The sequence below is a fragment of the Miniopterus natalensis genome, chromosome 2 (genome assembly GCF_054644295.1).
Source record: "Miniopterus natalensis isolate mMinNat1 chromosome 2, mMinNat1.hap1, whole genome shotgun sequence".
Classification (NCBI taxonomy): domain Eukaryota; kingdom Metazoa; phylum Chordata; class Mammalia; order Chiroptera; family Miniopteridae; genus Miniopterus; species Miniopterus natalensis.
In genome coordinates, this window is record NC_142082.1 from 126034923 (window position 1) to 126048638 (window position 13716).

The window sequence follows — 13716 nt, forward strand, 5'->3', positions numbered from 1 at the left end:
GCAATATGAAATGGGCTATAAATGTTGGTGCACAACTAACTGTGCTACTTCAACCAAATCACTTAACCTCTCTGAGACTCAATTTCCACACCTTTGAAAGCAAAGCTCTATGATTTTATTGCCCTCTAAAAGAAATGGGTTAAACACCTGAGCATGATAATTCACTTTATTCCAGCATAAAATTAATAGTCCCAAGATTTATTACCCACTGTTTAGTCTTTCCCAATGTCCTTTCTGGAAGGATTTCCTTCCCATGCTTTGGGAAGCATGCCACAACTTAGTTTCTACAAGGTCAGTGTGACCTATATATCCCATTTCTAAAAAGCTTTCTTTTCTTCCATCGTATAAATACTCAACCTGAAAGTCATTTCAACTAGTGTGTTGCCTCAACAACTTTCAAAACAGAATACTGAATCCTTGTTAATGTGATGGGAAGCTTCATGCAATTCTGAGTTTATCTCAAATAATGCTGTGAAAGTACAGAAAGGAGAGACAGTTTCACTGCTATTTTCATTTTATCTAATGAACACAGAGGACAGGCTCAGATCTGAGAAAGAAAAGGTCAAAAACTAGTCATAAGAGGGCTACTTATTACAAATTTTAAATATATGCAGTTTGGTTAAAGACACTAAGCAGGAATGTCAAATCTGTTTAAGACATTTAAACATATTACAATCTTTCATACTATGAGTGGTTACCTGTCACTGGGTTCTTAATGGTATTTCACACTTTAACACAGTAAGTTACAAATAGGTAGAGATATACATAATTGCATGCCTACTCTAGCCAAGCCATGACACAGAAAGTTATTGGTGTTATAGGACATTGACTACTAAGCCCCTAAAAGGCCATGCTGGCAACGACACTCGTCCCAGGCATCAAATCCCCAGATACTGGTTCATCTTGTTCAAGGCATCACACACGGTGTTCAAATCGCTGCGGAGATCCTGCACCACGTTTTCAATGCTTCTGGTGTCTTTCAGAATTTCAATACTCTGTGTGTAGGGATTGAAGTATACTGAGAAGGGACGGGTAATTGACTTTGCAAAGTCCCTGCAAAATAAACAGAAACAGGAGGATAGGCGATCGGCCCTGACTGATATGAGAGACAGAGGGGAGAAACAGAGCCAGAAAAATAAGTTGTTTTCTCTAGATGGGGGAAAAACAAGCTTACCTCATCTTTTCTTTGGCTTCTTCAAAACTTTCCGAAACAAAGTAGGCTTCCTGGAAGGTGGTGATCAGGCACTCCTGTAGGCAGGTCGTCTTTGGGTCAAAGGCTTTCACACAAGCCTTGTCGGAAAGAGCATGCTGAAAAACACACCACAAAACCCATGCAACTCCCCAGCAAGGCTTCCCAAGTGCCATGACATCACCCTTCTACATCATGCTCAGTCGTCACTAGTCCGCTGTGAAACACGGAACTCTCCCGGACGTGGGGTAAAGGGAGAGGGGTCTTTGTTGTTGTCATTGTTGATTTTAAGTCTAAGTGCCAAAGGAAAATAATGAAATAATGGTATTATTTTATTTATAACCAGCCAAATTCATACTGAAAAACAGTTGAGAGCTGTATCCCAACAGAAAAGGAATTTTGAATCTATGCTAAGAATAGAAGCAGGGATAGCATAAATATGGACCTCAATTTATTGCTGTAAGCAATGAAATTTCACTTAAATGGCAGAAGTGACAATTACCTGCATGGAGAGGTAATTGGGACTCTGGCTAAACTATCTGCAGACTCACTGAGAGACACTTTGAGGCCAGGTACTGTGTACGAACAGTCTGGAGTGGGCCTGCCTATTTGAGGATATTTGCAAAGCATTCATTTACCTTCCACCCAGTACAACAAAGCAATATACAGCAGAAAAATATTTCCAGGTGGGAACGAAAGAGCTAATATTAATAGTTATAGTTATGCCCAGAGCAGGCATTAGGAAAACAGGAAGGCCAGGGCAATTGCTCTTTGAACCTTCCTTAGCACCATTCAGCTCACTACAGGGCTGGCCCGAGGAACAGCAAGGAACAATGAAGGATTGGATTCTCAAGGTAAGTTCAGTGATGCTAAAAGTTTGTGGTCGTTCCCTGCCACGTGCCACCTGCCTATTTATAGACCCTGGATGGATGATTTGCAAAAGGAATGTGCATAAAATCACTAGGGAGCTCGTGAAAATGCAGATACCCAGGCCTCAATTTTATTTGGTAGGTCTGGACAAATCCCAGAAATCTGCATTTTAAAGGCATCCAAGGTGACTCAGACCTAAGTGGTTGTGAACTATATTTTGATAAATATTCCAGTAGATTCGGTCTCTTTCTTCATTTCAAGGGTAAATTAGTTGGAAGAGAAAGGAAAGGTGAGGCAGAAACTGCCCTGGAGTTGAGAAACTTGGGCTCTGGTCCAGGTGCCGCCACTGCCTAACTGGGTGACCTTGGCAAATTACTTCACCTCTCTGTGCCCCCGTTTCCTCAACTGTAATGGAGAGTTTTGGGCTGTGTGATTTCTACTTCAACCTCTGGATTCTACCCAGAGCACTTTACTACGTTCTCCATCTCTAACTGCTAAGGTTGCCTAGAGAAATGCTGGCAAACCTTCCCTGTAAAGTATTCTTGGTGCATTACCTCAACAATTTCAAAACATGTGGAATGATTTGCAGCCTTCCATGAAGAAGGCTGTGGTTCCCTAAGTTTAAAAATATAATTGTGAACCAAAGGGCTGCAAGAGAAAGGGTGCGTGGCCCCACCCTGTGATTTGCTTTCTCGAAAGTTCTGTTATCCAGATCAATGCATATATGAATCAGGGGATGCGGAGGGCATCTCTAAGTGAACTCATTTTTTTGGCCCACAAACAACTTCATTATAAGCAGAAGGTCACTACACCTGCACATGCATCTGTGCCAGATTCAGTGCAGTGCAGTGAATACCAGGGGATTTGGGTTCCACATGACTAATAATTCTGTCCACATTTTTAAAGCAACTTCAGTTTCAAGAAACAAAATATCCTCTTAGGAGAGCCATTGTTCCTCTGCAAAGAACAGGCCTCCTGTTGGCTTGCACGGGGTTTCAGAATTAGAAGTTGCTTTCTTTGCAGCCATATACTCTGGGAGCATCTTACTTTAGTGGGTTGCTCTTATTGCCCATTCATCCATCAGTGCATATGAAAGGAAGGAATGTGACTGACACAGTGTCCTTGACCCTTCTCGCAGCCCCACATTCAGGAGCATGGGCTGAGTCAGAGCAGAGCAGTCTGTAAGAACATTCAAGGCACGGCTCCCCTGGGTGTCCCTGCTGAGCCAAAGACTTTTCACTGGGTCTAGGACAAGCACAGAAGGGGGTGAAGCTCATCTGCTACGGTCTGCAATGCTTTGATAGGAAATTAGCAACCATAGCAGTGACTACATGCAGAGAATGCCTCCAGAATATCTGTAAGCAACAACAGAGACTGGAATCAGAGTAGTTTTAGAAAAATGCATCATGTGACAACTCCACTGGATACTCAGATGAGCTTGTTTAGTATTTTAACTGGTAAAGAGGATGAGAGTACAGCAAGAAAAATCCCAGAGGTGCAGGCTGATCTGTTCCAGACTTCAAGAAAAGTCAGTGGGACTCACAGCATATAACTTGAGGCAAAGACCATTAGGCAATACTATTGTGCTTGCCTTATGTAATATTCAAGGGAAAACTGGAAGCTGATTGTCCTAAGTTCTCAAAAATGCAGTCTATCCTCAAAAGCCTGCCATGTCCAATATGCTGGTTACCTGCTGAGGGCCTCTCTATCCATGGAGAACAGGACCAGTGCTGCTCCTTGGCTGGAGAACAACAAGAGCCTGGAGCTGGGGGAGCAGCCAGTGAGAGGGGCTGACAGACGAAGAGGTGATCACACCTACAAACGGGCTCATTTACCTGATGGGGAGCTCCCCTGTGTGATGACTGCCAGGGACATCCATGCAGCCCATGAGGTCCCCCGTTTCTGAATAGCAGAGCATGGCCCAAGGGATATAAAAAGTATCCACGTCTCTGTTGATTCCAAAGTCCACTGCCCACTGGAGTAAAGTCCTACAGAGTTTGTTCCTCAGCCACTATCCATGTCTCTCTCTAAGCTTCTGGGCTTTGGAGAGCAGCTGTCATTCCCTCTCCTCTATGTCCAGAGTGGATTCTCTGTAAACATTGAGCCAAACGGCTAGATGTCCCCAGGGAACTCAGTGGTGAATCCTTCCTGAAGTGCTCTTCAGGGACGCTGAAGTCTGCAAGAATTAATCCATCTTTCTGTGAAGAGGGGCTTTGTGATGCTGAGAGGATCTGGCTGACGGTCTTTTACTCTCAAGCCGTTTTAAAAGTGCAGGAAAGCTTGAGAATCACCTCCTCTCATCTAAAAGGACTGTTTTGGATTTATCCATAATGCTAAAGACTGGGAGCTAGGAGACCAGGTTTCTAAACAAAGCTGTCCCAAATGCAGGGTATCACATGAGGGAAAAATTCCCAGGTTGGGGCACAGTTTCCACTTTGAGAAACTGAAAAGATTGACCTCCATGACTACTAAAGCTCTTCTTGCAATACAATTTGAGCAGGGCCTATAAATACATAGCACTTATACCACTATCTCCTCCCTCCAACCCAGCCAGCATGAACTGATCCCAGCAGCCTCCCTCCCCCAGCCTGAGGGGCCTTCCCACCCTTCCCACCCAACAGAGATGGCCATTACTATTTAATTGGCTTTGATGTACAAATTAAGATTTATTTGCCATTCCAGCTTTTTAAATTAAAAAGTCTCTTTTCAACATCAAAAATTTCCCAGAACCCAGTTGTTACCTAAAGTTCCTACATGAACTTTGGGCAAGTTTTTCCACCTCTATAAGCCTAACTGCAACCCAGAGATGTGGTAAGAATTAAACAAGGTAATGCATGCAAAGTACCTGGCACATAAGAAGTGCTCAATGTATTTATTTATTATGACTCATTTAGTCTCAAGATGATGCTTAGTGCCCTGGCTGCTGTGGCTCAGTTGATTGAGCACCAAGAGGTCACCAGTTCGATTCCTGGTCAGGGCATGTGCCTGGATTGAGGGCTCAATCCCCAGTAGAAGGCATGCAGGAGGCAGCCGATGAATGTTTCTCTCTCTCCCTCTCCCTTTCTCTCTCTCTAAAAATCAATAAAAACATATTTAAAAAAGAAAAAGATGGTGCTTGGTGTACATATGCATTCAGCCACAGCTGCCACCACTGGTTCAGCCCTGTCCCCCAGGGGTCTGGAACCCACAGGTAAAGAAACATAGGCCCTAGCTATGAGGCTTCCAGGTCCTGCACTGCAACAGTGCCTGCCCTGAGTTCATCAATGCAAAATCTACCTTCCTCTCAGCCACCCGCCTTTGCAATGACACAGAGTTACTATCTCAACTATTCTAGATGTGAACCCCGTGATCCTCACCCTCTATATTAGGACTGGTTAAAGCTGGGGGAAAACTCAAGTGTGAAGTCAGTTTTACAGGTAGGTTTAGGCCCTAGATTCTGAATAAGATAAATTTGTAAACACCTTTACACACACACTACAATCATCTTTTCCCACATCAGAATAATAAATAGATATACATTTGTATATGCACCTATGTACGTATGTATACTAGATAGTTTTTAACTCCCTCAAATGTTCCTCCTGCTGACCAAGCACAATTTGGCACTGACATCTTTATTGCCAAACTGAGGGATGATGGCATTATGCTTTTTTTTCTTTTTTGTATCAGTGATGTTGAAAGTTTCATCAGTTTTAATAAGCTACAACTCTCTCTTTAAGCAATCCTTTCATAAAGGCCAGAGATCAGTTTCCAGCTCCCAGTGCTCCAGCATTTGCTGTGATTATTAAGAGTGCTGGCTTCAGGAAAGGAAAGGGGGGAGGAAGGGCGGAGGAGTGAGCCAGCTGAGCAGCGTGAAGGTGTGGGAGCTTGGAAGCAGTGAGTCCTAACTCTAGTCCTAACTCCAGCCACACCGCTGCTGTACCAGAGAACCCTCTTCTCCACAGCCTGGCAGTAATCCTGACCACCTCACAGAGTGCCTGTAAGTGCTAGTAAATTCAAATGACTGTAATAAATAGAAACCTGTTCTCTGAATGCTGATTAATAGCTATAAAAAAACCAGTACAATAAATTCACAGTGCAAGGATATCCTAAAACCAAAGCCAAAATAATAATAATTAAAATTTTTAAACCATCAGCTTTATCAAAACCTGCAAAGGAGAACAGATGTATTTATATGTAATATTCCAGTGACTACTATGTGGTCAGTGCTAAGGCCATTTACAAAAGAAAATCTAATCTCTGCCCTTCAGGGAATAAAGAACTAGATTTTATTTACCATCACCCATGGAAAAAAGGAAAAATTGCCTTTTGCTTTTGAGATGGATTAACTTTTTGAGATAAAACTCACCAATTCATCAATTAGCAATCATTTCCTCACCACCTAATGTGAAGAAACCTCATTGTTGCTTCCCCAAAAGAGCTGATTCAACAAAGACCCATATCAATCACTTTCTTAGAACTTCCCCACTACAGACTCCAACTTCCTTGAAATCTGAAAACTTCAATTGGGGGTTTTTTGAATCAAATAAATGAGCAAGTGAATAACAACATTTTTAAATGAGAGACACATCCCAGGTCAATTCCGGGTTAAAGAGAAAAAAGTCGTGAAAGGAAAGACACAGGTTAGACTGTGGGTGAATGACAGTCAATTATCCTATTTTCAACCATTTTTTAAGTCAGTTTTCCAGATGACTTAGCTCATATGAACTGCTCTCCACAGTGATGAAGGTAAGAAAAGGTCCTACCAAAACACACTTTTCCCCATCACCATTTATCCCCTCTTCCACCTCCACCCCCCCCCCCAATCACCACACTGCTGTCCACGTCCATGAGTTCTCTCTTTTTTTCTTTCTTTCTCAATCCCTCCACCCCCCTCCACCAGAGCTGTCTGCCTGCTCTCTATCTATGAGTCTGTCTCTGTTCTTTAGTTCGGTTTGTTCGTTAACTACCCCACGAGTAAAATCATATGGTACTTGTCTCTGATAAACACACTTTTAGAATTTCTGAAAGTTCGTGACAGAACAGATAACTAGAACGAAAGAGAGATTAACCATTGCTGAAATTTCAAAAAAATAATCTTTATGGTTATCAGATTTATGTTAGCTTGTACAAGCTTTTCCATGTTGTTTTTTCTCTTGAAAGATAAAAAGAAGCATTGTCAAAAATTGTAAAAAAAAAAAAAGCATTGTTGTTATCAAAAAATAAGAAAAATGAAAGTTATCCTCCAAACTATAGAACTACTTGGAAATACTTGCTCAGCTCTGAAGTGCAACGTTTATGCCCAGGAAAACCAAGCCCCTTAAAGCACAAATTTTAAAACGTGTTCTGTTCAAGGAGAGAAGGTGAATTGTGGATATTTATGTAAAAATTATAAAGACTACACCAAAGCTTCCAACAACTTAGCTGGGGCCTACATTTGGGCTGCAGTTGGAACAGCAAAAATATTTTACCACATAAGGTAACTAGATTCAAAATTCTAAGAGTGTTTTCGTTGGAATTATTATAATGCTATTAATAAAATTATCCCTACGTAGATAAAGGATTATCATTTGTTTATTTAAGTAAAAGTTAGACTGAAATATTCAGAAGTGCTGTGAGAGGGCTCTGGACGGTGCGGAGCAGGGCAGGGATGGGGTGAGGGGAGGGCTGCTACGGAGAGCATCTACATCACATTATGTATTCTCTGTGAATGATCAGAAGATTTGTCTTGTAGAAAGAATGCCTGAATTGTAAAAATGGTCCAAAGTAGCAATCACAGGGATGTTGGAGTGTTGAAATTTGAGAATGGAAGAATGCTAATGACCAGAGGTGATGGACCAGAACAGGAAGATTCATGGCAGACGATGCCCTTCTGTGTACATGTTTCTGGCTGATTTCCATTTCCAGACGATTCCGTCCGCACCAATAGAAACAAAAACAACAGATTCACCCCAATGCTGCCTACACATGCCTCATTAACCAGATCAGAGGACCCTGTCGAAAGTTGGGGCAATGAGAGAGATTTGTTTCTTTTGTTTCTGGCGTAATTTGTAAACCCTCTGAGGAGAATGTAAATAGATGTAGCTCAAGAGCTACATCGTTTTCTGGCTAATTCTTTTTTCGGGGAAATAAAAAAAGCACTCTATAGAAGGCCTGGGTCTCTCAGGGATATGACTTCATTCTATTTCTGTGGGTTCTGGCCACTGAGCGGAGATCAACCCCAAACGGATTTTTTTGTTGAGAATTTAGTAAAAAATAGTTCATCACATTACATCAGGCTTTTGGTGTGTTAAATATTACCTGTTATCTCATCTCAGCCGGGGCAGCTGGGCCCTCGTCAGGAAGCCTTCCCCGGTATGGCCCACTATGTGCCAGGCACATTTGCCACACTGTCTGTATTATGATTGGTTATCTCTTGCACTAGAATGTAAGCTCCTTAATAGCAGGGGTCCCAGGCAGTGTAGCTTCACGGTTAAGCGTTCAGAGCCTGGAGCCTAGACTGCCTGGACTTGGTTGGGTCCAGCTCCAACACTTATTAGTTGTGCGACCTCGGGCAAATTCCTTAATGTCTTTATGCCACAGTTTTCTCATCTGTAATGATAATATTGCTTATCTCAGTACGTTGTTGTGAGAATTAAATGGGTTTATATGCCTAAAGTACTTAAAATACTAAGTTCTATTTAAGTGTCCATTGAGGTAGCTGTCATTTTCTTCTTATTTATTTAAGACTTCTTATTGATTTATTTTTTTATTTTTTTATTTATTTTTTGGTAGAGAGAGGAAGGGAGAAGGAGAGAGAGAGACACACATTGATGTAAGAGCCAAACATTTATCCCAGCTGACACCTGCACGCCCCCTACCGAGGACTGAGCCCACAACTAAGGCATGTGCCCTGACCAGGAATCAAACCGGCAACTTTTCAGTGCACGGGATGACGCCCAACCAAATCACACCAGCCAGGGCTTCTTGTTCTTATTCTTCATCACTATTATTTGTATCTGTATCCCCCAGTGACTGACACAGTACATGGCACTTAGTAGGTACCCAACCAAATGTTTGTTGGATGACTGAATGGGGTCATAAATTGAGAGGACTTGATAAAATTACAGTTAAGTTACATCTTTCAAGAACAGAAACAACCAAAAAGTTCCAATTTTCATATATTTCTTAATTATATAAGGATAATAAATACTCAAAATAAAAAGCCTAAGATAGTCCAAAATTCTGATCTTAGTCTGAATAATCAAAGAAAGATTAAATTATTTTCAGTACCATTTCCAGATTATATTTCACATCTCATTCTAAATTCATTGAACTTACTATCCCCTGATGATATGGATAGTAATTCTTAAGTAATCCGAATATTTAAATTATCAGATGCCCCAGACCCCAACATTTCTGAATAAATGATCAATTTACTGTATTTGAAAGCAAAAAAAATAGCACTCCTTAGGCATCCCTACACATGTTAGATACCTCTCAGACCATATGTTTATTTAGTCTTTTTCTAAATTGTATCTGTCCACATATGTTTTAATACACATTAATTTTGAAGAAGCTAAAATAATGTCAAGTTTCCCTTTGGGAAATAAATGCTGGGAGTCCATTGGAGCCATGGGGGTGACAGAAGTAAGAGTAGCCAAGGCAGCCTTAAAATTAAGGGAATTTTAATCAGAATCACTGCCAGCTCATTACCCACTTTTCAGCACTAAACTTAGGACAGGCATTTGTTAGCCATCACTGAGCATAAATTTGTCATTCCTGTTGATTGTGCACATAGCTGCTCATCCATTTAAGTCACACCACAAACCCAGAAAGGCACGACCCATTTTCAGAGGAGCAAAAAGTTAGGTTAGCACCCACATCGAGGTGCCAACTCCTCTGTGTTAAATATTTATGGAGTATCTGCAAGCTGAAATGCACAGACAAACAAATCGATATTTTCCATGACCTTGAACCAGTTTGCTTGGGAAGGATACTTTCATTCACAGTTTCATACCTTTAATTCTCCAATGGAAGAAAGTAGTCCTGCTCCATATGCCCGCAGTTGACCTTCCTGTTTGCAAAGGCCAAACTCAATTGTAAAGAAATAGCACTGGAAAAAAATCAACACACATTCAGTAAACTGGTGAACAAGTTCTTCTATAGAATAAAATGGCACCCAAAATAAAATGGTGCCCTGTGCATAATTTCTTCAACTATGTCAATTTACATACATTTGAATCAAAAACATTTATTGAAATCTATTTTCTTGCTTAATAATCCCTTCCTAAGTTAAAAGTATACAGAAAAGGTATCAACTATTAAAAATCCTATGCTTGCTAGATTCAGAAACCCCATGAGTCAAATCAGATCCCATGCAATAATTTTAAAAATAAAAAAAACACAGATTTAGAAATAAATGAATATGTCACAGAGATAATGCTGTAAGAATATGCTATTATATTTACTAAGTTGTGTTTCAGTGATATCAATAAGTTCGTGCATATGTGAAAAAATAACTTAGAACCTAGTAATCCCAAACTGATTTTTGCAGTTTATTTATTAATTCAACAAACTTTTGTTGAGTACCTATGGGATGCCAGTGCTTGGTAAAGAAATAAGAGAGAGGTCAATAAAGCAAGTACATGCCCTACTAAACTACCAAAACCACAATTTTAGTATGTTTTTTAGTGAGATCTTTAATGTATATCGATCTATATACACACACACACATATATAATGTATGTGTGTATAAATATGCATATGAATATATATAGTAAGAACCATTTTATTGACCTGAGTTTTATCAGAATCAACCACTACAACTTTCCCAAGATATTAAAACCCACAATTGTTTTTGTTGAGTTTCAAAAATTAACCTAGACAGACAGAAATCTCTGTACAACCAAAAACTCACAATGCTCTTGAGAGAGGCTGAAATCACGCTATTTTTGCTTTAAGAGAAAAGTGAGATGCTGACAATGAGCAATAAAACTTGCATCAAATTAACGCTGTCCTGCATTAGTGATGACAGAGTGCTGAAGGTGTTGAGAAAGAGGAGAATTTAAACGCTCCTGTAAAGGGACAGAAAATAATATTCTAGCCCATGGGAGTTGACTCTATTTTTATATGGAGGTTAACATGCCCCCTGGTTCAGGAGGGTTTTCTGTTTTTTCAGTGTAAGGATGATCTGCAGTTGCATGGGCTAATAATGCCCTGCAGCACTGGGCTGGACCCAAAGGACTGGTCAGTCCAGGTCATGGAGCTAAACCTCCAGAGGCAAATTCTCTTTTCCTGGTTCACCTCCCAAGGAAGCTAAGATTATAGCCCTTCCTACCCCCATTACCCACAGTGCCCACCAGCACTCCTTACTTTGTTCTGACTTTTCTTTCTTTTCCATCACACCACTTTTTGACATGGTCTTCAACTTATTTATGTATAGTATGTACCATTTGTCATCTGTCTCTCCACCCTAGATTATAAACTCCACAAGAACATGTATCTGTCTGTTTATCTAGAACAGGGTTTCCCAAGCTCAGCACTACTGACATTTTAGGCTAAACAAGTCTTTATTGAGTGGAGGGAGGAGGGACAGGTCCTGTATATTGTGGAATGTTTACTGGCCTCTACTTACTAGATGCCAGTACCACCAGCCACCCCAGTGGTAACCACCACAAATGTCACTAGACATTAAAAAATGTTCCCAGGGGAGCAATATCACTCCTGGTTGAGAACCATTGATATAGAATAGTGCCTGAAACATAATAAGAGCTCCCTAAGTATTTGGTGAATAAATAAACAAATAGTGAATGAAAGAATTATCTCTAAGTTAGGCCTGTTGTGTGGCAGTGTGACCTGGAGGAAAGAAACATGAGGAGGCCTAAGTTCTAGTCTAAGCCCTGCTTTTAATTAGCTATGTGACCACAACCTCTCCAGCATGTAGTTTTTCTGCCTGTGGCATCCATCCATTCATTCATTCAGTTATTCTACAAACACTCCCTGAGCACCTATTATTTGGCAGACGCTGCTTTAGCTGTTAAGGATATGCCATAAGTAAGGCAAAGAAGTCCCCATCACCATGAAGCATATGTGCTATACTGAGATGAGACAGACAACAATAACAACAAAAATCAACACACAGAAGAATTTCAGGTAGAATATGCTATATAAATAAAACCATGTAATGTGTCAGATATTAAGTAAAAGACATGGCTATTTTAGATGACGAGGTCAGGGAAGGCCTCTCTGAGGGAGGAATATTTAAACTGCAACCTGCTTGAAAAGCAGCTTTTTGTGCAAAGATCTAGGGGAAAGAGTGTTCCCAGCAGAGGAAGTGCAAAGGCCCTGTGGCAGCAATAGATTTGTATTTCCAAGGACAATGGAGTCATTGAAAGGTTTAGACCTGGAGAGAGACATGTTTTAATTTAGTTTTCAAGAGATCATGCTGGTGCTGGGTAAAGAATAGATTATAGAGGGGCAAGAGTGAAAGCAGAGACCAGTTAGAAGGAAGTGGCAGCCTAGAGACAAGAGAGCTGAGTGGTTTAGAATAGACTTGAACCAGGAGTAGCAGGGGATTGGGAGAAGGAATTATCACAGAGGCCTCTCATGAGAAGAGCCAAAATAAGAGATGAGAATATGTTTTGGGAAGTTAAAATATAGCCCTCCAAAGTCTGTCCTCTAAAAAAATTTGCACAATACTGAACACAATGAAGTGAAATGGTCATACATTCATAAAACAAGAAGACTGAAAGTTCAGCTTCCTATTTCATCAAAAGGAAAACTCAAGTTTAAGGAGATGAAATGATTTACCCAGGACCAGTCTACATGGTGACATTTAAGAGATCTAGAGCTCAGTACTTTAAAGTTTCCAGGTAAAAGATTAATAGATGCATGATTTTCCCTTGCAACCAAAAAAATGGAAAAATAGAAGTCAAACAGGAAAATTCGAATCTCACAGCATCTTCTTAGTGTGTCTTTAAGTGAATTCCCCAATGTATATTGCATTTCTAGCACATGATGTGATATCCTTGGAGCCTTAACATTGCATACAGAAGTGTTTGTGGGGGGGAAATGTGCTGCCATGTTCAAAGCCTCCAAAATACATATATGGAGACAGTTACAGGAGCATTTAGGTCAGCCTACTAAGAGCATCTTTCATTTCCCTTATGCTACATCATAGAATACATAATGCAAGGTCATGGTTATGACCTAAATCAAAACAGGCTGAGGGAGCCCCTGAGAAAACCTGGTGTGCTATTGTAGTCTTCATATAGATTTGGCATCCCATCCCGTTCTAAGGGGAATTAAAAGGTCTGCATTAACTCAACTAAAGATTCAAAGCTAAATCCATTATTGTATCTTTAGCCCATGTGCTCCTAGAATCAGGGCAACCTCAGAGAGAAGAGCCACTGCATGCCCCCCTTCCCATCACTCGGAACACTCTCAGGCCCCATTCCTCGTCTGAGAGTCCTTCCAGAAACTCTGCCTTACACCGCTCCACCTGCTTGTTTCCTTTCTCTACCTTGCCTGTTGGTTTCCTACTGTCCTCAACCATGGAAGGTGCCTAGATGCTGTTTCTACAGCCCACTCTCCCCAGAGAATTAAGACCTTTTGCTCTGAGACAGTTTTCTATTTGTAGCTCTAAGTGTGGCTAACAGGTAAAGAAAAATGGTAAAATGTACCTGAACCTCAGGTGT

At 40.8% G+C, this 13716-nt stretch overlaps 1 protein-coding gene across 2 annotated transcripts in view; it reads right to left on the reverse strand.

Annotated features, from left to right (window-relative positions):
• Nucleotides 1–878: 878 nt before the first annotated feature.
• The window catches only part of TPH2 (tryptophan hydroxylase 2), a 92247-nt gene continuing 79409 nt past the window's right edge, over nt 879–13716 (reverse strand). For both annotated transcript variants that reach the window (XM_016199289.2, XM_087813874.1), the window contains exons 9-11: nt 10038–10133; nt 1175–1308; nt 879–1053 (exon numbers count right to left, since the gene is read on the reverse strand). In XM_016199289.2, the coding sequence (XP_016054775.2) occupies nt 879–1053; nt 1175–1308; nt 10038–10133 (405 nt within the window). The remainder of the gene's footprint in view (nt 1054–1174; nt 1309–10037; nt 10134–13716) is intronic.